The sequence below is a fragment of the Ambystoma mexicanum genome, chromosome 7q (assembly GCF_040938575.1).
Source record: "Ambystoma mexicanum isolate Mex_15411 chromosome 7q, UKY_AmexF1_1, whole genome shotgun sequence".
Lineage (NCBI taxonomy): Eukaryota > Metazoa > Chordata > Amphibia > Caudata > Ambystomatidae > Ambystoma > Ambystoma mexicanum.
In genome coordinates, this window is record NC_090941.1 from 685813884 (window position 1) to 685838699 (window position 24816).

At 43.3% G+C, this 24816-nt stretch overlaps 1 protein-coding gene across 3 annotated transcripts in view; it reads left to right on the forward strand.

Annotated features, from left to right (window-relative positions):
• Positions 1 to 24816, forward strand: part of LOC138528338 (complement C1q and tumor necrosis factor-related protein 9-like) — an 88018-nt gene that overhangs the window by 36954 nt on the left and 26248 nt on the right. For 2 of the 3 annotated variants that reach the window (XM_069639865.1, XM_069639866.1), the window contains exon 3: positions 19854 to 22842. The exons of the other annotated variant lie outside the window; for it this stretch is intronic. In XM_069639865.1, coding sequence (XP_069495966.1) covers positions 19854 to 20434 — 581 coding nt within the window. In that variant the 3' untranslated portion in view covers positions 20435 to 22842. Of the gene's footprint in view, positions 1 to 19853; positions 22843 to 24816 lie in introns of those variants that run through there. 3 annotated transcript variants of the gene reach the window in all.

The window sequence follows — 24816 nt, forward strand, 5'->3', positions numbered from 1 at the left end:
CGGTTCCTCTCAAGCCTTAAACATTTTTCGCGTTGATATTTCAATTCAACACAAAACAATATCAAATGCTTTAAGTTTTCATCTTCTCTACCACACAACCTGCACTTGGAGTTACTTGTTTCAATTGACCTTCTCCAAATTAAAACTTCTTTTGTTTCGAAGATATTTAATCTGAACTTCAAGTATAATTTTCTTAATCGTTTACACGGTGATAACATTAAGTAGTTTGCAAGTGTGGTGCGTTTTTTGGCTTCTGATGGTGCATTGTTCATACATTTTTGTGCCGCTCTTTTCGCACATACTTGGATCCAGTCTAGATCTAATAATTTCTTTTTCACCAAGTCAGGGTTCTGCCATAATGTTTGTTCATCTGACCCCACCTGTGCAAGAATCTCTTTGCACTGGCTCTTCCATTTGTCTAATGCAGATTGCCTTATACTGTTCTTTTGACCTAAAATTTTAACAGGTGGTAAATTTGCTTCTGCGTTCGTTTTTCTAAACAGGCCAACTTGTTCAAGGCAATCCATGCATTCAGTGATGAAACCCCTACTTCATACAGCACACAGGCCGTTGGTGTTCCTTGAGGAATTTGCAATATTTTCTTCCAAAAGACTCCTTCACATCGTGACCATACCTTATGATCCACCCCGAACATATTTTCAGCTCCATACGTGAGGATTGGAGTCACTTTTCCTTGATAGAATCTTCTTGCGGGATCATACGTAAATTTCCCGTATTTTTTCTGTATGATGTTACCTTGCGTTGTAAGCTGTTTGCAACTATTTAATAGCTTTCTCAACATCAGCTCGTCGTTTATGCTGGAATTAACGATGGTTCCTAGATATCTCGTGTCGGGTACCTTGTATATCTTTTTTGGTTCTACATGCCATGATAACTTCTGATTTTTGGATTTCCATCCTCTTAAGTTTTCCAGCACCAGAATTTCAGATTTTGCAGCATTGATCTCTAGCTCCAGATCTTCAATAAATGTTCTAAGAGCCGTTAGTTTTCGTTGTAGACCAATTGGGGTGCGGTCCAAAATTACCATGTCATCTGCGTATAGAATGTGATTTATCTCAAATCCATTTATTGATGGTGTAAACGACACCACTGATGCTAGTGCAGGTCCTACATCAGCAATGTAAAAATTGAAAAGTGTCGCTCCTAGTGGGCATCCTTGTTTGACACCCCTCTCGGTCGGTATCGGTCTTGTTAGATTTCCTTCTTTGTCTAACCTCACTTGGATCGAAGTTCCAGAGTAAAGATCTTTTATCACCTGGAGCAGACATGTATTGCACCCTTTTTTTTTGTATGGACACCTCTTCCGAAAGAAAATACATGGAATCAAATTATGCAAAAATATATAATATGTTTTATAATAATAACAGTGTGGAAAACCTTCAAGAAGCTTGTGTATAAAAATACATATAATTACCAAATTATGAAATGTGTACAAGACATCATATCAAATCACAAATAAGATCAACAGAAGTAATACCAACAGTAAATCCAATAAAGAAGGGGAAGGAAAAAAATAAAAGCAGAATATAAAAACAATTTTTAAACATGTCAGCCAACAGTGTAATCATTCGGATCAACTAGTTTAGACCAAAAGGCCTAGAAATGTTTGCAAGATCTGTTAACATACAATCCTAACAATGTGGATCTACGTCTTCTGCAGGATCAAGATTCATGCCTGAACTACAATAAGCCACAATATGCCATAATTTTAAAAAGTAATGGGCAAAGAGCGACAATATTTGGGGAACGATTAATAATCATTATTAGTAGGGTCAGCAATACCATCTCATGTTACTCTGCACTGTAGATCTTTAATGTGCAGCATCTTTTCCATTTCTCCAGAGTAAAAGGACAGTCACCTGGAGATAAAGGTATGGTACACAATAATGAATAGAATGTATAACATCGGCCTCATCTCTTAATGTCTGTTAAACAGTCAGTGAGCAACAGAAAGTAAATTCCTCACCATTTAACATATGCTTGCTGATGAATCAGTACTTGCTGTATTTCTTTCCAAAATACATGGGGCTGCATCTCTTTGCTAATTTTAGTATTGATAATGCTAATTTTTCAGTACCTTCTGTGTAAGAAATTATTTTACTGGACTAGTTAAAAAACTGCTATATCATAATAATTTGAAGAACACGCAATTGTGTGTATTACGGCAGTATGTATTACAAGAAGCATGTCACTGTGTATTAAGTGTAATGTGGACATAATTCATTGTTTCTGCCATGGATGGTATAACCACAGTAAGTCATGCACGAATATATTAACTGCCGGAAATTGATTGAATCAATGTGACATTTATGTGAAAACAGGAAAAAACTCAGGGCTACCTTCAAAATGATCGAAATTCGTGCCGTATGAGTTGTTTGTCCCTACTAGCTAGTGGAGTAACTTTGCTGAAAATGTTGGGCGGGGACATGACATCTGAAGAAAAGGTGCCCCAGCCAAATGAATGGGGACAGAATGGTGTGCCATGAAAGTTGGGGGAGACAAACACCCCTGTCCCCCACTAAAATTACGCCCATGCTACTAGCACGTTGTCCAACAGACCCGCTACTTTGTGCGGCAGGTTTCATTTCACGTCATTAAGCAGTGTCCAGGTTTTTCCACATTGTTGCTGCAGAGCATGGCTGTCAAATGGTCCTATGACTAGCCCAAATGGACGGCCATCTTTAAAGGGGTATATTCTCCTGCTCTTTTTGTCCATTTTAGTCTTTAAGCATGGACGAGCATACTCGTCCTTGGCACTTAAGGGGTTAAAAGAGATGGAATAGGAATCAGCTATAAGTAATGCCATTTTCTTAACCCCATATAGTGTAGTTTGACCGATTAGTAGCAAGGTCTATTGACTGCGAAATTGTATTAAACGTTTTTAAAGTTAAAGTTGTTTAATATCACCTTTATGTAGAGACACGATAAGAAGTCTGTCAATTGCCTTAGAAATGGTCAAAATGGGTCCCCTAGTGCTGATCTGTCCCTTTCCTCATGGCTTGACATGGGAAGATTGGTCTTGCATGATTCAATGCTTTTTTTCAGCATAGGCTTGCACAAGGTGGCTAAGTAAATGATCCTGTAATTAATAGCCAAAACAGCATCCACCTTTAAACAAAAAGGTACATTCTGTTGTCCATTGCATAGATTTTTAGTTTATTAAAAGTGGCCTTTGTCAAAAATGAATACAATGCTTATTTCGCAAAGAACCCCCCATTTCAGGAAAACACGAGAAATAATAAAGGTCTATTGTAGAGGTTGTGCTGACATGGTTGCCACTGGTGTCAGCGAGTGCCAAAGCTCCAGGCTTGCAGACATGTATGGGAATGGCCTCTGCACCCGACAATTGCACCATGAATATCAGATTTTGCAAGTTCAAGGGAGGCCGCACGTGGTGCTCCAGGAACTGGTCCTGTCAAAACAAAATTCTCTTACAAGGTCCCTTTTTGTGCTAGACTGTATCTCCTGGGTTACAGTGGCTACCAATGACAGAGGTCATGGAGCAAACCCTTCCCACTCTAAAACGTTAGAGACGATATTATTACAGCTTTGCAAAATATGCTAATTTCTGTTAGACCCACACACGTTATCTAGAGTGGAGGGTCTGGTTAAACATAAAAGTTTAGGGATTGACTGGGGAATGTGGGGGAGCCCCCATTTGCCTCCTGCAGAGTTAACTTCACGTAGCAGGTGATGATACCTATCGCCAAGAGCTTCCCCAGACTCATAACTCTAACCTAAACCATGGGACTTTGTTACACCACCAATGAGAAAGAGTTAGGCTTGTAGTTTTAAGTAGACCAAGGAGCATGCTGGGAACCATAAATGAGAAGCTGGCAAACAAAATATTGAAGAGGAGGAGAAAGAGAGTAAACCTGTTGGGATACTAACCCAGATGGTAGTTGCAAAGACACCAGAACTGAAAAGAAACATATAACCTTGAAAACCGGTTAATAGTAACCCTTGAAGAAGAGTAATGTAAGATAAAAGGGATTAGCATGCTAGAGAAAATGTAAAAATACTATAATTTGAGAAAAAAAACGAAGGAATTAGACCCTCTAGGTCCCAATAAGTAACCTTGTCAAAATAATATATATATATTGCTCTGTGTTAGCAGCAGTGTAGTTATGGCTAAGTTACTCAACCCATAGGAAGAGAACTTTTAGGGTGGCTTATAACTTTGGCTCCCCTTGATGAATCTTGGTGAGGTTGAGTCCAGGGGGGCAAAGTTATAGGGTATCCCAAAATGTGTGGTTTTTCTCATAGACACAATGGAAAAATAATGTTGCTCACGCCTATAGCCCAAACTGCTGGCCGATTGTTGCCAAATGTGCGGTAGGAGCGGCCACTTGGTCCCAAAAGCGTACTTTTGTAAATTTGGTGTAAATCCGTCCAGTAGTTTAAAAAAAAACGGCCAAAAAGTAAGTAAAAAAAATGTGTGATATCTGGGTTCGTTCTGCGGACTCACTTCCCTATTCGGTCCGCAGACACCATCATTGACCAATCAGGGCATCGGACACGCCCACTGATTGGATGATGAAAAACATGAGCTCCGTCAGATATTTTGTAACTGTCACAATGTTGGATTTGTAGAAAACTGCCGTTGTCTGCGGACATCGCGGTAAAAACATATTCAAAAACACAACATTGCACTTGTCGAACTAATGAAACCATCTCTGGCGATGCGAGGGGTGCTGACAATGGGATGGGATATGGCCATAAAAAGCCCAAAACGGGTGGTTTTCCACTGTCGAAGTTCGCAAACAGTTCGGGACAGCCCTGTAATGTTCACGAACATTTTAGATGCTCAGGGGCATCCATACATATTTTTGCATTACAGGGTTGGTGAGAAGCAGTTTTTCGATCTCTTATAACTTTGGCGCCCCTGAATGAAATTGCGTGATATTATTCTAGATCTGACCTTGAATGGTTCTGCAAAGTTTGGTTCTGTTTTGCCAAGAGGGAACAAAATTAGAGGGAGGGTCCCAAACTATTTGAAAGGCATACATTGGTGCAGTTTAACTAATCTGTACAACAGTTTGCAAATAAATTCAAGACCCAGATTTGAATATTTTTGCAGGGTTTGGTGGGATTTTGTGAAGAGGGGCAAGATTAGAGGGGGATTGAACATGTTTAAATGGCTTATAACTTTGTTGATGTTTGACAAATGTGTAGAAAAGATTTTCGAACAATTATAAACCTAACCTTGAATGTTTGTGCAAAGTCTGAATGGATTTTGTTAAGTGGGAGCTAAATTATATGCCCATTTTATGTACGTACAATTTGACACTTTTCAAAAAATAAAACATGGATGGATTTGTAGCAAAGTCATGCAAGGAGCATTGGCAAGGACCTGAAAGCATGGTTTTGCAAATGTGTCAGTGTTTTATTTTTTTAAAAGTGTCATAATGTAGGCACAAAAATAGTGATATACTTTTCATGACTGAAGTATAGCCTGGGGCCATGTGCAGTGGCCAGATTGTACGAGTCATGGACTGTGGCCATGGGCAGTGGCCAGATTGTCTGAGTCATCTGGCTACTGGCCATGACCATGAGAGAATAGCAATGGGGTTAAAGTGGACATGGCCACCAGGGAATGGCTATGTGGTAAAGCTTTTAAAAATCGGCATAGGTTTGAATGGGAAAGACTTTTTGCCTGTGGCTAAAATTCTGCCCATGGCTACATCTCAAAGTGCTGCACAGGATTGCATCAGCAGACCGCCATGACTACCGCTGCATACACTCCGAGACAATGCTAATCAGCAGATAATTACAGAGGACACCGAACCAGGTGCACATGTGGTCACTAGGCCACCCCTTCAAATAATTAACGACCTTTATTTGCAAACATACCGGCACAGGATATTGGGATTGCGTGCCGGACTCATTTCCACAACCTCTCCGCAATGACTAGCCCCTAATCCACATTAATTGAGAAAGACCATAGAGAGTCGAAACACGTGTTGGTTGACTTCTAACAATAAATATAGCATAACAATGGTTTTCAAGGCAACTTTATTACGACAATAGTTACTTATTGAATAACCCAATGCTAAGGTGAACAGGGCTTATTCTCCTATTCGAAACCGAACACTTGAAAGAGGTGCACCTTCACAAAAGAACCCCATCACTAGCAGCAGGGTAATCCGTTAAAAGTACTAGATGAAGCGTAGTGACCAACCCATTATACCGCCCTGCATTTACTTGATAATCGTGTACTATGATTCGATTATCGGGGCATGCAGCATGGTAAAAGCCCTAGGTTTGAATGGGAAAAAATATTTTGCTTGCGGCTACAGGCCGAAGTGCTGTACTGAATTACAACAAACCTGCACGAGCAGCATCAGTAAGGACCTAAAAGCATGCTTTTGCAGATCTGTTTTGTGTTTTATTTTTCTAAAGTGTCCAAATGTAAGCACACAAAATAGTGATATAAGTTTGGTGCGTGGACAATGAGCCTAGCCCTTGGCAAGGGTGAATGCATACTCTGATTTACTTATTGGGGCATGCAGCATGAAGGAAGCTCTAGGTTTAAATGGGAAACAAAATTCTGCTTGCAGCTGTAGCCCTGAGTGTTGGACCATATTGCAGCAAACTTGCCCGAGGAGCATCAGCATGGACCTGAATCTGTCCTGTGTTCTACTTTTATGAAAGTGTCCAAACGCATTTACAAAAATAGTGATATAACTTTTCTGCTGTTGGCATTGGGCCTAGCCCTCGGCAAGACTAATATCTACTCTGAGTTGCCTATGAGGATGTGTGGCATGGCTGAAGACCATGCCCCATGGATTGTGGAGACTGGCGATGCAAGCCATGAACAGTGGCCATTGGGTACATTATGAGGGTATAGTGGACACTGAACTAGGATGCTGGGTAGGTGCAGTGGAGATCGGGGGTGGTTTGGTGGGGCTGGGGTGATGGCCGAGCCTCATACCTTAGTTAATCATACAATGACTTGCATCCCCAGCATGCGCTTCCGATAACGACACACATAAGTATGCGTTGCAAAAACATGCTTGTTAAAGAAGGTTTATGGTTGTTTAATATATGATATGATATGATTGTTTATTTATATAGCGCCTATACACAATGTGTTTCAAAGTGCTTCTAGGCACGGGAGGGAACAAGGGAAAATACAACAACATTCTTACAGGCCCTGAACAGTAAGGATATGAAATTAACTATCGTACTCGACCTGACGACATTTCAGATAGTGCAAGAGCTAAAACATAGATAAGGAAAGGGGGGGGGAGTGGGAAGGAAATGGAAACAGACAGGCAACTACCGTACTAGGCCTGACGACATTTCTGGTAGAGCCGGAGAAAAACAAAAGGTGAGGGAGAGGGGTGCAGAAAGGGAGGGGAGGAACAAAACAAGCGACTATCGTAATAGGCCTGACAAAAAAGAGCAATTATTAATAACTCATAGATAGAGATGTAACGTTATGAAACATTTTCACTTATAAAAACCCATTTAATTGACAGAAAAAAACGTTGTTAAAGGGACCTTATGGTTAAGATGTACCCCACCCTTGGGACTGCTCTGCCCCAGCAGTTAGCTAGTGGCCTCCCATCTTGGCATCCCTTCGCACTTTCCTCCTGGGCTCCCATGAACACTTGTCATCCATACTGCCCCTTTTAATTATGGAGTTCTCTCACTGCACAATGCATATGTGCATTTATAGGAACACTATGTACACTTTTTTGGTATAAGTATGGGAAATATAGATGCAAAAGATTTGTAGAACATTGTTAAGTGGCAGTTGGTGGGTGGAAGTTTAATATATTGATAGGCTATATGTAGAATGTTGTAAGTGATTGGTTGATATATGTGTGAATGGTTTAAAGTAAGCAATGAGGTAGTGTTACAAACTTAACAGTAAAAAGAGTAGAAGGACTGTCTTGTGCAATCCGAGTTATCTAATAAGGCATGGGCTAGACAGGGAATGCAGAGACTGTGAATAGTCATAATGGGCAATGGATTATGGTGTTTATTGAATACTAGAGAGAATAATTTCGGACAGAAAATTGTTTCTGTGCTTTTTTCTTTTTATCTAGTATACAATTGTCCATTATTTTCATTAGCATAGTAGAAAATGCTAATCGGAATGTTGGAGAATCTTATTCAATGTAAATACTAAACTGAAAAATGTAAAGTAGATGGAGTCTATAAGTGTCATACGCCGGCTCCATCATCGCCTATGGGACAGGTGGAGACATGTCCACCATTAAGGAGTGCCATCACGTTCCTCTCCTGTCTGTCAGCTGCGGTCTAGTTGTTTTCAATATGGAGAAGGCCAGCTTCAAAACCAGCTTTCACTCGCCGCGGCTCGCGTTGCAACTGCCCTGGAATTTCTCCTTCGTTGCTGTGCTTTTGTGTTTTCCTTGGCTTTGGTAAGCCCTCTTTCCTTGGTCCTTCTGACCCTTTGTGCCTCTAGTTCTGGCCCAGTCTATTTCCTTCTGTTTCCTCTTTCCCTTGCCCTCTCTCCTCTCTTCCTCTGCTCCCACGAGCCTCCGGCCTCACTTTTTTGGGCTCTGCCTGCGGTGCCTCTTCCCGGCTCGGCTTCCTCGCTCTTCTTCCCTCTCCCTCCCTTTCTCTCCTGCGGTCCCTTACCTAATGGGTCTGCTGGCTCCACCTCATTGTCCTTCCCTCTTCTGTGGTCTTCTCTCCTGACGGACTTGGGTCCCTGCTTCCGGATCTCTTTCCTTGGAACCATTCCCACAGTGCTTTACTTACTGTATGCTATAAGCACCTGGAAGCCTTATTCCAGTGCCATCCCATCAAGAGAATCACACGCCGTCAGCATACCGGCGAAAAGACATCTTAGCCTCCGACGACCACCTCAGGTTTTTTTTGCCATTCACAGTTTTTTTCCCCTTGCTTGGCTGCTGCGGAACCGGGGCAACTGGTCTTCTGGTTCTTTGACCGACCAGAGTGGTGTTGCCCCACGGCAAGCCATATCTTCATAAAAAGAAGTCTCTTCTCAAGACCAAAGGAAGAAAGAAGAGCTCCCTACAGCAAGACCCCAGAACAGGTGAGGAGTGGGGGCTAAGTGCTGAGAGCAACAGTGATATTGACAATAAGCTTATTTTTTTAGTTCTATTTTAACTGTGAAATGTGCCTCCTAAAGGAACCTTTTTCAATGTGTTTTTTATTATTATTGTTTTGCAGGAGAGGCCAGAAAGTAAGGTGGGGATGGAAATGAGGGAAGGGACACCAACCACAAATATGCAGGGGCAGGTGGGCAGGGGAATATGTTGCATGTTTGTTCATCTAAGGTAGGGGGCATTGTTTCTCATGCTCCTTGATTACAGCTTCAAAAGCACTTTAGAATTGCTCCCCCCTACAGAGTGGTGTGTTGCAGTATATACAGAGTACAGTTGAATTCGAAAGATATAGATCAACAGCCTCTTTTATCGCTTGCAAGGTAGCTGGTGGGATTTTGTGTCCCACAGAAGTGGGCTGTGTGGGTACAGTATTGGTTGAGGAAGATGAGTTAGAGGAACACAGCCTACTACATCCTAAGAAAGGAACAGCCTTTCTGAGAGCATTGCAGTGGTTGGATTTAGTGCGGCGGCGCATGGAGGTGGTCCCTTAGGAGTACTGCCCAGGTAGTCTGCGACTTGTACTCAGTGCATTTAACTTTAGTAGCTTTAGCCTTTGGTACAATCGGAACAGTGGTAAAGGACTGCCACACCCATGAGTCTCTCTGGGTGCTGGTGGGTGGCACTTCCTCTACCTCATCTTCCTGGTTCTCTTCATTGTCTTTTGAAATATTGCACTTCTTTCATTGTGTAGGTCCTCCAGCTGGTGCTGGTGCTGGTGGCTCTTGGGGAGGAGGGATGGCAATAGCTGATGACATTTTTAAGATAAATAGCAGTTTGAATAGGTGTAGGAGCAAGGGTACATTTTGATCTGCAAAGTTCCTAGATGAGCTTAAAAATGCAGTTCTGGACTGTTCGCGAAGCACGGACCAGTTCGCAAAGTGCGGACGCTTTCGCGAACACGACCTCATAAGGAGAGCGTGCATGCTCACGTGACACTGTCCGGAAAGTCTGTGATTACGTCAGATATTCATGTATGTCAATGAACACAAACAGTGAAAAAAATTGCAAAAAGTGTATAAAAGTGTTAGAAATGATGCTAGAATGTGGGGAATGACAGGGTTTCAAGTTGAAAATGTCTAAATTGTTAAAGAAATGTTGCTATATTGGGTTAAGTATGATATTAGAAAATTGTTGGAAATTAGGGTGCACTGGTAAAAACCCATGAAATTCACTGAAAAAACCTTGTTAAAGGGATGTTATGGTTAGGTTGCAATAATAAAAACCTATGAAATTCAGTGAAAAAACTTTGTGAAAGGGACGTTATGGTTAAATTGCACTAATAAAAACCTATGAAATTCCATGAAAAAACTTTGTTGAAGGGATGTTATGGTCACAAGTAAAACCGAAAACCCCCAGAAATTCACCAGTTATGGTAAGTTGAGGAACCATAACTCACACCACCACTGTGCACTGCTAAGGACATAAAAGATGACATCACAAATGTGATTGATTACATCACTGATGACATCATATAGCGGAGCTACTTTTGAAAGGTGTTATATATCTAAACATGAACCTTTTTGTATGTTCTTAAAGTACTTTCTTTAGAGTTTAATCTGAGCTCATTGTGCACATACACGGGGCAATAAGCAGGCCTCAAACACACAATTAATTTGTGTACATGATGATTAACTCTAATGTTATTGGGCCTCATTACAACTCAGGCGTTAAGGGTTAACGCCACCGTTAACCCTTAACGCCTGATTCTGATTTTAACGCCTGCTTTTAGCAGGCGTTAAAATCCATGGCGCTAACCTACCATGGTGCTAATTACGCCGCCGAAATTTACGGCGGCGTAATTAGCGCCTTCCCCACTCCCATTATGCCCTATGGGGCAAAAATGGGAATGGGGAAGGGAAAATGGGAAATGGGGATTTACCGCCCCACTCACCTTGGAATGGGGCGGTAAATCCGCCATCCACCATGGTGTAAACGGAGTTTACACCATGGTGGTAAAGTTGGTGCACTTAGCACCAAGGTTGTAATGAGGCCCATTGTCTTTGTTTAGTGCTGTTTTTCTCTCTTCCTTACTTTAGTTTCCCTGTATGTGCCTCTAATTTGCATGCTTTGTGGGTTTTTATATGTATTTATTCTACTAACACAAGTGTCTGGGAATTTTTCAATTGTTACCTACTTAGTTCATGTTTAACATTACTCACAACTCTCACAAGGTATCATCTGATCTCTTTGAACAATATACTGATTACCTTAATAACAACAACTTTGACATTAGTCTTACTGGGCACTGTGATCCAACCAGTATTCATTTTTTGGACCTGCACATTTATATTAACAACACTACATTTAGAAAACCCACAGAAGTCAACTCCGTACTACAACCACTATCAGAAATATACTAGGAGGGGAATTTAACAAAGCAGCAGAAACTGCAGTGAAGAAATGCAATTTATTACAGAATGTGATTCGATAATGTAAAGATTTCGAGGAAGGGGGTATTCACACACCAATGTCACAGAATTGTGTAAAAAAATTCTCAATCCTTAAAGGAAAGATTGTGAACAAGAAATCCTCCCTCACCAAACATGATGCTCACTCCAAAACTACCGACACAACAACCAATTAAAGACAGAATTATGCTAAGAACAACTTCCCTGACCCACAAATGCCTCAACAATGCCGCACCACAGTACCTCTCCGACCGGATAGCCAAGAAAACTACTAATCGCCTGACCAAATCCTCCAACTCTTGCTACCTTAGTATACTGCATTTCTACCTAGCCAAATCTGGCAGCAGAAGCTTCCCAGTTATGGCAGCCCAAACATGGAACTCACTCCCCTACTCACTCCGGGCTGATCAAACCTACCCGAGTTTCAGACGAAGCATACAGAAATGGATTAGAACCAATGATGCTCACCCAACAATTTAGTGTCAAACAGATAAAGCTAGTACCTGCCACCATATCAGTTGGCAACTGAAACTTCACCTCATATTGCCTTCCGTAATGTAACTGTATATATTGTAATGTATTGTATATATTCTTAACTGCTCACCGGTAACCTGTGACCGGCAATTCTATGACTGTAATTCTATGACTGCAACTCTATGCATCATCAAGCCTAAAGTCTCCTTGTACTGCTTGTGCCAAGTTACCCTCGGGTTTGGTGCGCCATGTAAAAACAATAAACAAACGAACAAACAATCAAAACAGAACAAACATGTAACAATCTTTCCCGAATCAAGACACAGATACCAATCAGACTGTGGATATGGGTCTGCCGGCCTGAGACCCACTTTAACACAAAGCTTTTCAATTGATCTACGTCTGCTGGGCTCGGGCCAACTTCATCTACTTTTCCAAGCTTTCTTTACTTCAAAAATCGAAGGATTTTGCGCAGGATTTTGCCGTCACAGGACCACGTTGATTCACAATTACTCGCTGTCTTCTTGATATAATCTCTTTCTCCCTTTTACATTGCCAGTTCTCAGCTGAATACCTTACAGAGACTTTCAACTGAGCATCCACGTGGTGCCAGACCACTCTGTCAGGTAGTGTATCTTGCTTTAAATGTTCAATCACTCATCATCAGTTCAACTTTACTCAGGCTTCCCTCAGTCGGACTCGAGTCTGTCTTAGTTTCAACAGGTTCATTTTAGACACCTTCCATCACAATTCCCCTTTCTCTGTCGCTGTTTTCTAGAACTACAGGTTCCACAATACAACAGTCACTTGTTACGATAATTATTTGAAATGTCACAAACCGGGCTCTCTCCCATTGTACATGAGAACTCACTGGTTGTCATGGCCTTCCTTCTTATCAATCTCTGCCTTTGAATTAGGTCAGGGCATCCGGTGCCGGCCTTGCTCCTCCTCAACTCGTCGTTCACCCAGGACGGAACTGGGGAGCCTCCAGGCACCCATGACAGGAGAACACACACAGTTCAATGTAGGGGAGAAGGGTTTGGAAGCCTTCACTCTCCACCTCCACCTCTTCTTGCTAGCAGACTTTGCCGGGAGCTCCTGCTCTGCTCGACATCCATCCCTCCATCAGTCAGTCCTGGGCTAAAAGGGATCTGTGTTTCTGCTCTCTGCTCTGTGGCTCTGCTTTTTTTCTCGCCTTCTTCTACAGACTCGCAGACTGCCAACACTTAGGGATCCTCTGCTGGTCTCAGCCATGTAGCCTCACTGTACCAGTGTTGGGTCTGGTCCACTGCTTTCTCCCAGTGCTTGCTGTCAAGGTGTCATAGTTTGTTTTCTGTTTCCTTGGATTTTCCCTTGTTAATCCTTATACTCTTAGTCCCTCTCTTCTTTGTCTCAGTCCTTGGGTATTTCATTAGGGGAATGGGCTTATGGGAATTGTGGTGTTCTACAAAAAAGGGCTAAAGATGTTGTAGATTTTTGTCAGGAAAAGAGGTTTGAAAGTAGGATTGTTGAAAAAAGGCTTTCGAGAAAAAAGGGCTAAAACTCATGTTGGAATTTAGGGGTGGTCTTTGTTTTCGCTGAATGTATGATGGGACTCCGCTGACAATATACCATGACAACCGAGGGGATGTCGGGTAGGAGTTTATTGGAACGGGAGGAATACCATGTCTCACATGAGGGCGTGTCTCCCATAGTCCCCAAGCACCCCTTGTCCAGGTGATCCTCCCTTGCTCGTCCGCCCCCAGGTTTGAGATCCAAGAATGATGTCCCTCCCCTGGCCACCTGAACAAAGGATCCCTGGAAATAGCCTGGGAGAAATGCCTCAGGTTTCTCATAATCACCTGTGATTGGAGACGGATTTGAATTAACAGTGTTACAAGATGCTGAATTTATATCTCCAGCGCAGAACGGAAGCACGGGCCAATGCTGCAGGATATCTGCACCCATGCCCTGACTCATACACAGCTGCTATGAAGGGCATTAGGAAACCTTCCTGACACCACAACCTTTATTCGCATCTGGCCCATGGAGGGGAACAAAGACCTCTTCCCTTCCTCTCCCTGCTTGGCTTAAGTTAGGATCCCCTATTCCCCATATTTGCCAGCAGAGGCAGAGCCCACCTCGCACCATGGATACGTCGTCTATAGGGGATTTCTGGATAGTGAGTACAGTCAGCACAAGTGTTCTACAGCGGCAAACGCTAGCATTACTGGGGACAGGCAACACGCGTGTGTTTATACAGTGACACTAGCACTGACATTTTTGGGCAAAGCCATCATTGTTATGTTGTAACAGGGACAGTACTAGCGTTACTGGGAGAAGCTAAGGCAACTATGGTCTAGATTTTGTGTTATAAGTAGATCCGTGCATAGGAAAGGAAAGTCCATATTTGGCTTCAGTACATTTGGAAAGAGTTTTTCCACCCAATAGTTGAAAAAACACTGAATCATGAAACTCAACTATGGCTTCATGTAAAGAAGAGAGAGGCAGCGCATGCGTCTTGCCGGCAACGATCAGCCACAAAGCAGGGCCTGCAGAGACAAGAGGCAGCCATATAGCAGAGACATGCGAGAAAACCGCTCAACTCAACCACATAACAAGGCATGCAGATACCAGACAGTGGTGGTCGTCCACTGTAGGCGGGGGCACCACTCCCTCACCCAAACGGGAGGGCGCCACATCGCTTGAGTGACAGGCAGCACAGTCGCTGTGTACTTTATTTGCACAGGGGACTGTGCTATCTGCATCTCAGTAGGGGCGTGTTCCCGGCTGTGCTATTTTGTTTGCAGAGACAAGGGTCTCTGCAACAAACATAGTGGTGAATAATGCGAACCCACGGGCTCTCATTATTATGCCAGCAGGGTAGAGACGCTACCTGACAGGAGAGGAGGCCTCTCCTGCCAGTCAGCGTGACAGGTGAGGCTTCTGCGTCTAAAGAGATGGGAAAGGGGCCAGTCAGCTGCGCAGGCATATGTGTGAATCCATTCACCCAAGGTAAGTGTTTTGTTTTCGTCTAATGTGTTTGTATGCATGCATGTATTGATCATCTGCATGTATATTTGTTTGTTGGTGTTTCTTAAGTGTGAATGGTATATGAATGTGCTGGTGAAAGTGTCTGTGTGCATTGCATGTGTGTGTCTGCCTCCACTCCTAAATGTAGAGGCCACGCTCATTTAGACGTAGAGGCTGCTTTGAGCACAGCATTCTTGTTTGCTTTACCATTCATGCACAAGGAACCGTGTATCAAGGATAAAGAAAAATGGTAAGTGAAGTGTTATTACAGTGAATGCAGACCAGTCTGTCCACGTAATAACACTTATCTTTGCTTTACACATGATTCCCAGTTATTGTGCATCAAGGGTAAAAAAATAATGATTTTGCTACACTTGCCTACATTTATTGTAGGCCAGTCTATCCACGTAATAACACTTGTCTTTGCTGTACAATTAATGCACAGCCAGTTACTGTGCTTCAAGGCAAAAGCAAACATGACAAGTGTTATCAACTAGGTTAACTGGCCGACACTGAAAGTAGGCCAGTCTAGCCACATAATAACACTTCTCTTTACTTTTCCATGTTGAACAGTTACTCTGCATCAGGTGTAAAGCAAACATTATGTGTGTTGTTACTGGCCTACATCCAATGTAGGCCAGTCTATCCAGGTAATATTAACACTTGTTATGGTATCTTTACCTTCGATGCACATCCACTGTGCATCAAGGAGAAAGCAAACATGATAAGTGTTATTACTTGTTACACTGGTCTATCTTGACATAGCCAGCCTGGATATACTTTATGTAGGTGGCATGGCATTTTTACTGTCTGGGAGTGCTTTTATGTTAATAATAGCATATATTGGTGCAGCATCCATGGACATGTATGGGCACAGCCAGCATGAACATGTTTTATATCCTAGCATATGTTGTGGGCAAAGGCATAATTAAAAAGCATTGGAAAATGGTCCTGTGCACTGTTGGCAACTCGCATCGTTTGGGTTTTTTCATGTGCAACCATACACAATTGATTGCAAACTGTGTGGCTTGTTAGCCAATGTTTCACAGAAAGTGCTGTAAAATGCATCATTTTAACCAATGATTTTAAAAAAAATCTCAGGGGGAGCACACCCTTAGAACCACACATTGTTGGTTCATGCTTCCTCGCTATGCTCGGAACTCCCGCATATTAGGCGCATACATTTACCCAACTATAGTTACAAAATTCACCATCCACCACTGACACCAGGGCCTGCATCTGAGACAATCATGCAGGAGGATGGGCAAAAAGGAGACAGCCTTAATGGGAATGAAAACGCAGTAAAACAGAAGTGAGCAGGCCATCAACATGGAATCAAACGACAGCCACACGCCAGAGGTCACAGAGGAAACATGGAGTGCTGAAGCAGGAGGGGGGCATACAACAAGAAATGCAGAGATAGAGCCAGACCATAGACATGAGACGGCCATTATAGGTAGAACGAGACAAGAGACAGCATATTACCAGGAGTGTGAACAAGAAAATACCATACCATAAAAAGACTGGCATAAACAGCATTGTGGGCAGGGGCTTGTGACAGCCATACAACGAAGAGCATTGAGGAAGTTGTAGGTCAGGGTCTGCAGATGGTCGTACAGCAGGGAGTGCACTTACACGCATAAAGCATAAAGTACAGAGACAAAGGATGGCCCACTGTAGAGAGCACCAATAGGAAGAGAGTGCACAGGCGAGAGGTTTCCAAACAGAAGAGAGTGCGGAGACAATCAATAGAGGAGAATAGAAACATTAACCGATGTTACACAAGGACTGAGGGTCCAGGGGCAAGAGAAATCTATGAAGCAGGAAAGTAGAAAAGACAGCCATTCATCAGGGAGTGCATGATACATGCAACAAGAAGTTCTGAGACCAGAGTGAGATAAAGAGAGAGAGAAAGAGAGAGAAAGATAGAGATAAAGAGAGAGAGAGAGAGAGAGAGAGAGAGAGAGAGAGAGAGAGAGAGAGAGAGAGATTAACACAATCTGGAAGTGGGAACATAGAGACATATGGATGATAGCATAGAGACAAGCGACAGTCATAATGCAGGAACCACAAAGAAAAGAGACAGCCATACAGCTGGGAGCGAAGAAAAAAAGAGACATTCATGCAGCAGGGAGAGGATAAATACTTCCATGCAGTAGGGCATGAGAGCGAGTGATATTAACACAACAGGGTGTGTTAAGAAAGGCATGCCAACATTAGTGCAGAGACAAGAGGTGCATACAGCAGGGAGTCATACAGCAGGATGTGCCAGTCTAGCAGCAATGTCCGCATTGGGCAAAGCCATTGTGCGTTTGTTCTTAGAGTTACAGTACTGGCACCATTAGGCAAAGCCAAGGCAAGTGTGCTCTTATTGTGTTTGGGATTACTGGCCTTATTGGGCAAAACATTTTGGGTGTGTTCTTACAGTTGCAATACTGGAATTATTGGGCAAAGTCAAGTGTGTTCTTGCAGTGGGTGACAGTATTGGCCTTATTGTGCAGAGCCAAGAGGAGCGACATTAAAGGTACAGTACTGCAGTACTGGCAATTGAGCAAAGCAAAGACAAGTGCATTCTTACATTGGCGATCAGTACTAGGCTTATTGGGCATATTGGGCATGGTGTGTTTTTCTTGCAGTGGAAATGCTAGCATATATTGTGAGCACTGGAATCATGAACATGCTCCTGTGTACTGTGTCTGCCTTGGCATCTACTGGATTATTTGGCATGTGCTAAACTACAGAACCTATTGTAAATTGTGTAGCGTTTTACCCAGTTTTCCAAAAGGTGTCCTGAAGATGCACCATTCCAAAACATTACAGGTCGGTGTCCTTGACCGTTTGCGCATACACCCAGTTTTATATTGTCCAGTTGACACTTTAAACAAATGGGCAATATAAAACTGGGTGTATGTGCAAACGGTCAAGGACACCGACCTGGTCTGTTTTCGTTTTGGTGACTGGGGCTCTAGTCACTTCCAAGGACTGTTGCGGCTACACGGCACTCATGCATTTTGAGAATCTCAATAGTGTTAGGTGTCAACTCGGTGGGGTTGAGCCCAATCCTTAGACACACTTGCATTCCAAAACATTATTCAATGTTTCGCTCACTCTCACTAAACACAGGTAAATATTCACGCTTCCCCGAATGAAAAAATTTGCCAGATACATAAGGGGTACATTTGTTAGAGTATGCAGAGCTCTTCTTACTCAAACCGAGCTTTGACACACAAAGGGCCTCATTACGACCCTTGCGCTGACGGAATGAAGGGGGCCGGTATGGGACCGGCCCTCTTCATTCCGTCAGGGCTGATTACGAGGTTCCCTTTAAAGGACCCAGATCAGACGTCTGGTAAAACCAGACGACTTTTCCGGGTCCCGCGAGAGGAAGAGGGAGGTAACAACGGGACACTTGTAATGTGCTCAATTGTTACCTCCCTCCCCATTCCCATTGAGCCCTATGGGTGCTCAAATGGGAATGGGAAATGGTTCCTGCAAGGAGTTGTTACCGGGTCCTCCTATGTCGGAATGACCGGTAAGTCCCCATTGCAGGAACCCGGTAATGGAACCCGGTTTGGAGGCAGGCATGGAGCTAATAGCTCCATGGCTACCTCCAAACTCGTAATGAGGCCCAAAGTAATAATGACATTGTAATATGCTAAGCAAGTTCTAAGGGAGCTTCTGTAAAATGTAATCCAAACGGTTTTCAATTCTGTAGCAATTAAAATAGAGAACGGTTGTGCGGAGGGAACTCAAAAACAGCATTGGTTGTCCAGGGGTCCTGAACCTGTGCACGTTGATCAATGGACGAATTATCTAAACGTGTCCAGTGTCAATGCACAACTGCAGCAGATGCCTCTGTCACCGAGCCGTGAGACAAATTACTGCACAAATTTGTATGAACTTCAACCACGTATAGTCTGTCTAGATTGTTGTATCTCTTCACAAAGGGTAAGCAAAAGCAAGAAAAGAAAAGAAAATAACTTTTTTAAAAGGGGGCAAGTTAAAAAGTCATTGGAGTTGGTTCAATTCGAAACGAGCTCCCAGTGTGTCCTTTTCAAAAGCATCCAAACTACTTCACAGGTGATTAAGCTTTAACACATCATCATATGGCATCATGCACTCCTCTCAGCCACAACCTTGAGCGTGGGCAGTGTGATGTCCATCTACGAGAATAGAGTGGAGAGAATGGGGTGGCACTGTTAATATCTCCTTACGCTTATTCCTGATGGTAAATAAATAGTACATTCACCAGCGGTTACTCATTGAGGCAAAGTGTCTCATGTCTGGGTAAAAGGTTCACTGCTTGTCGGACGATATTTCTGTGAAAACCAGGAGGAATACATAGGGAGTCGTTGCCAAATGGCATGCACATGCATGCAGTCTCCATTAACATCTGTTTTAGTGAAAGGGTGTTAAAAGGCACAGAAAACCAGAACTGCCCTGATGTCCGTACTTGATTTACACCCCATCACTAAAACAATGAAAGTAGCATGGAGCTGAGGAGACAACAGACACACATGTGTTAGAGCTCAATGTCCTCTTCTATGGATCATGCATAATTACCCCAAAAGTGCTGCGTGCTCTGCATTTACAATGAGACCTTTCTGGTGTGATATTATGTGAAGTAAGATGTGACTTGGAGTTTAATGTAACTCTCTCTGCATCTCCAACTACTCTCCTATTCCACTTCTTTGTGCCTAGTTATGGAAAAGTACAAACTGACAAGCTCTTCTTATCCACTATCAAAACATCTAAAGATGGTGTTGCCTTCAAATACCAGGTTTTCATTCTGAAGATGCTAATATGCTGATTTCTTCTTCCTCCGTTCAAGGTCTGACTGGAGAGAATGGCGGAGTAGGTCCACAGGGAAAAGCCGGTCCCTCAGGACTGCAAGGTCCTCAGGGCCCTCTGGGGCCTCTAGGACCTCCCGGACCTCCAGGAATTCCAGGACATCATGGGCCTCAGGGACCTCGAGGAGATCCAGGACCTCCTGGTTCACCTGCTCCTGCAGCGGGAAGCCGTGCTGAGCTTTATGCCTTTCATGTTGGACTTACAACATCCTATCCACCCTCAAATAAACCCATTCAGTTTAAGAAAGTGTTTTATAATGATCAGAATGTGTACAACACAGACACAGGGAAATTCAAGGCTCCGGTCAAAGGAATTTACTTTTTCACGTACCAATTGACTGTGTTTTCTAAAAATGCACACCTAAGGCTTATGAAAAATGACGTGGTTATACAGTATACATATCAAGTTGTTTCTAGTACAAGCCAAGCATCTGGTTCGTCCCTGTTGAAGCTAGAGAAGGATGACACCATTTGGTTGGAAGACACTGAAAGCTCAAGTGGTCTTTATGCGGACAGTGATGATGACACAACCTTTACTGGTTTCCTGTTGCACCAGCTGTAACATGTGAATATTATATTACGGCTTGAGATCCCTTTAATGTCTGCTATTTTTTCACTGCAACACATGTCAACATCCTGGTGTGTAGGCAAACTTTGTTAGTAGTGGCGCTGGATTATGGTGATGACCATGGTTGCAACTGCTTGATGATGGACGTCAAAAACACCTTGGGCCTCATTACGACCCTGCCGCTCACGGAATGAAGGGGGCCGGTAAGGGACCGGCCCCCTTCATTCCGTGAGTGCCGATTACGAGCTTCCCTTTGCGGGACCCGGATTAGACGTCTGGTAAAACCAGACGTCTTTTCCGGGTCCCGCGAAGGGAAGAGGGAGGTAACAACGGGACACTTGTAATGTGCCCATTGTTACCCCCTCCCCATTCCCATTGAGCCCTATGGGGGCTCAAATGGGAATGGGGAATGGTTCCTGCAAGGAGGACTTACCGGGTCCTCATTTGTCGGAATGACTCGGTAAGTCCCCATTGCAGGAACCCAGTAATGGAGCCCGGTTTGGAGGCAGCCATGGTGCTATTAGCACCATGGCTGCCTCCAAACTCGTATTGAGGGCCCTTGTTGTCTTTTCTCAAATGCACCTAGCACACTCTGTGTCAGGATAAGGGTTACAAAAATCAACAAATAAAACCTGATTGTGTTTAAAACAAACAAGGTGTTTTTGACGTCCTTCAACAAGCAATCGCAATCATGGTCATCACCATTATCCAGTGACAATACTAACAAGGTTTGTCTACCCACCAGCATACAATTACAGTTGGGAACATCAGAGTTTTTACCCAAGCAAACCATGTGTCAGGCTGCAGGAAACAACCAATCACTCAACCAAATGAAGTGATAGTGCAGGGCTCTACCCTTCCTCTAAACTCTAGACCACCCTACATGTCAACATAGCGCTTTCTGAAATAGCTGCTCTGCTACATTTTCTTTTCTTTGTATTTAAACTCCTTTCTCATGTTTTTTAAGTCCCATTTTATAGCAAGCTTTCTACTTCACCACAAAGATATAGAAATATCTACTCAATGCCATTCATCAAACTTCTAACTTCTTTCCCTTGCATAATAAACAAAAGAGACATCTATTTTAAGGCCCCTTCAATTATCAGAATACTCTGTAAACCACGCACCCCATAATCTAGTCATATCCCTACGGGAAGGCAATTGCCGTTCCACTTCAAGGCTTCAGCATCAAAGCAGCCTGAAATCCTGCTCTTAAATAGTACAGCCTCTCCATCTTTCCTTCCTAAGGATCAGAAGCTTAACACAGACCCCATCCTCCCCATCCAAGACATGGGACGAGTCAGGGTGTACCTTTCCATTCCACAGCTTTTACCATCATTGAAGCACAAACCTCCCTCTTTAAGAGTATCTAACAGACTGTCCATCTGTCCTTACTGCCGATCAGAGTCCTAACACGTGCCCCATCTCTACCCATGAAGACATGGGCTGAGGCACTGCATACCTTTCCATTCCAAGGGTATTTACCATCATTGAAGCATATCCACCAATCTTAAAGAGTAGCATGCAGACTCACCATCTCCCCTTTCTCCTGACCAGAGTCCTAACACTGACACACTCTCTGTCAAACAAGATATGGGTCAAGACATGGCATACTTTTGAGGCACATAACATTCCTCTTTAAACGTAGCCTGCAAGCTCTACATCTGCCATTCCTGCCAATCAGAGTCATAATACTTGCACCACCAGACATGGACTAAGACAATGCACACTTTGAAGAACATAACCCCAATCTTGAAATGTGGCTTACAGACTCTTTATCTATCCTCCCTGCCAATCACAAACAGAACACTGACTCCATCCCTGCCAACCAAGACATGGCTGTGACACTGCATACCTTTGAGGCATGCAACCCCGCTCTTTAAAAGTAGCCTACAGACTCTCCATCTGTCCTTACTGCTGATAGGAAGCCTAGTACTGTCCCCATCCCTGCCAACCAAGCTGGGGCTGAGACACAGCATATCTTGCGCCTCCATTTTTGAGGTGTGTAATGAGGTAACACCCTACTCAGCAAATCTAATCTCTCATCTGTACTTGACAAATTAATATTCCATGATTGAATCTCTCAAACCTGACCACGCTTTCACTCCTCTTAAGGCAGGGAGGCAGGGTGGCGTTTGATTGTTGTAACATTTTGGCACCTCTGATATTTCCTTTTAAATCCTCAAAAATGCTCTCAAATAGCCAAAAGGCAGCATGACATGGTTAGCAAACATACACATAAACACATTAAAATGATGCTTGTTTTATTAATTATGAGCTACACAGCTGTTGATGTATTCAAGAATCTCTTGGTATAGTGCACTGTTATTTGTAAAGTGCTCCACTGTTGCTGTAATGAGATCTGTGATACACAAATACATTAAATGAACAATCAACCAGAAGTGCATCCGTGTACTGTTATCCTGGACTCATATTGCCACTGGCTCCTGAATGGCACTATGCATACATTTACAGTAAGTTATAAGATGACAGCCTCCACGGAAGCATTCAGTTCTGACTGCACATAGTTGCATTAAGAGATGGTCAGCCACATGTAACTTTGCTCATTGACACTGTGGCTGAGTTCCATGGTGGAAGCATTGATGGGAGGGGGTCGGGGGGATGGCTAGGACAAATAATGGTTATAGTTTTCATACAATTTGGCAAAATCCCAAACCATCATGACTGCATGCTACCCGAAACATGCAGCTATCCACAATTATTTTCCCCAATAGACAATATTACATTACAGTGCAAACTTCATCTACTGCACAATGCGCAGCGTTGCCACATTTCAGATTCCCATAATGTTGACTCTAGGAATTATAATCATCGAGTTGTAATGACAATGCAAGTTGGTGACAAAAATATGGCTTTTAATGTAAAAAGCGTTGGAGCGGAAATGTGTATACTTATCTGTGTGCTTGTGTGTGTGAATGTGGGTGTTTTAGAGTTTGTTTGAAAGTGCATCTGCACGAGTGAATGTGCCTGAGTGTGTGCGTGTGTGTGTGTGTGTGTGTGTGTGTGTTTGTACTATCCACAGTGCAATGCAAGGTCCCCTATCCCCCATATTTGGCAGCAGAGACAGAGCCCACCGCGTACCATGGATATGTCTTCTATAGGGGATTTCTGGGTAGTGGGTATAACAAGCACAAGTGTTCTACAGTGGCAGACGCTAGCATTACTGGGGACAGGCAACACAAGTGTGTTTTTGGAGCGACACTAGCACTGACATTTTTGGGCAAATCCATCATTGGTATGTTCTTACAATGACAGTACTGGCATTACTGGGAGAGGCTAAGGCAATAATGGTCTAGATTATGTTTTATAAGTAGATCCGTGCATAGGAAAGTAAAGTCCATATTTGGCTTCAACCTTTTTGGGAAGAGTTTTTCTCCTAGAAAAAACAGTGAAATCATGAAACGCGGCTATGGCTTCATGTAAAGAAAAGAGAGGCAGCGCATGAATCTTGCCGGCAGGGGCGTTGCTAGTGGGGGGCTAAGGGGGTTATATCCCCTGATCATTTGGTTGTAGCCCCGGATAGAATCTCAGGAGCTACACCCAAAAAGCTAGATAGCCCCCAGTCCCAACAGTTCCGACATCAGCTTAGCCCCGGGTCTTTTCCAGACCCAGCAACTCCCCTGCTTGCCGGCAACGATCAATCACAAAGCAGGGTCTGCAGAGACAAGAGATAGCCATATAGCAGAGACATGCGAGAAAACCGCTCAACTCAACCACATAACAAGGCATGCAGATACCAGACAGTGGTGGTCGTCCACTGTAGGCGGGGGCACCACTCCCTCACCCAAACGGGAGGGCGCCACATCGCTTGAGTAACAGGCAGCACAGTCCTGTGTACTCTATTTGCACAGGTGACTGTGCTGTCTGCATCTCAGCAGGGGCACGTCCCCGGGCAATGCTATTTTTTTTGCAGAGCCAAAGGCTTCACAACAAAAGTAGTGGTGAATAATGAGAGCCTAACAGCTCTCATTATTATGCCAGCCGCATAGACACGCTGCCTGACAGGAGAGGAGGTCTCTATTTGTATGTTGGAGTTTGTTGCGTGTGAATGGTATGTGAATGTGCTGGTGAAAGTGTTTGTGTGCATTGCATGTGTGTGTCAGCCTTCACCCCTAAATGTAGGGACCCCACTCATTTAGGGGTGGAGTCTGCTTTGAGCAGAGCATTCGTTTTTGCTTTACCCTGGATGCACACAGAACTGTGCATCAAGGATAAAGAAAAAATTGTAAGTGAAGTGCTATTACATTGAATGTAGACCAGTCTGTCCACGTAATAACACTTATCTTTGCTTTACACATTATTCTCATTTATTGTGCATCAAGGGTAAAGCAAACATGATTCTTCTAGACTGACCT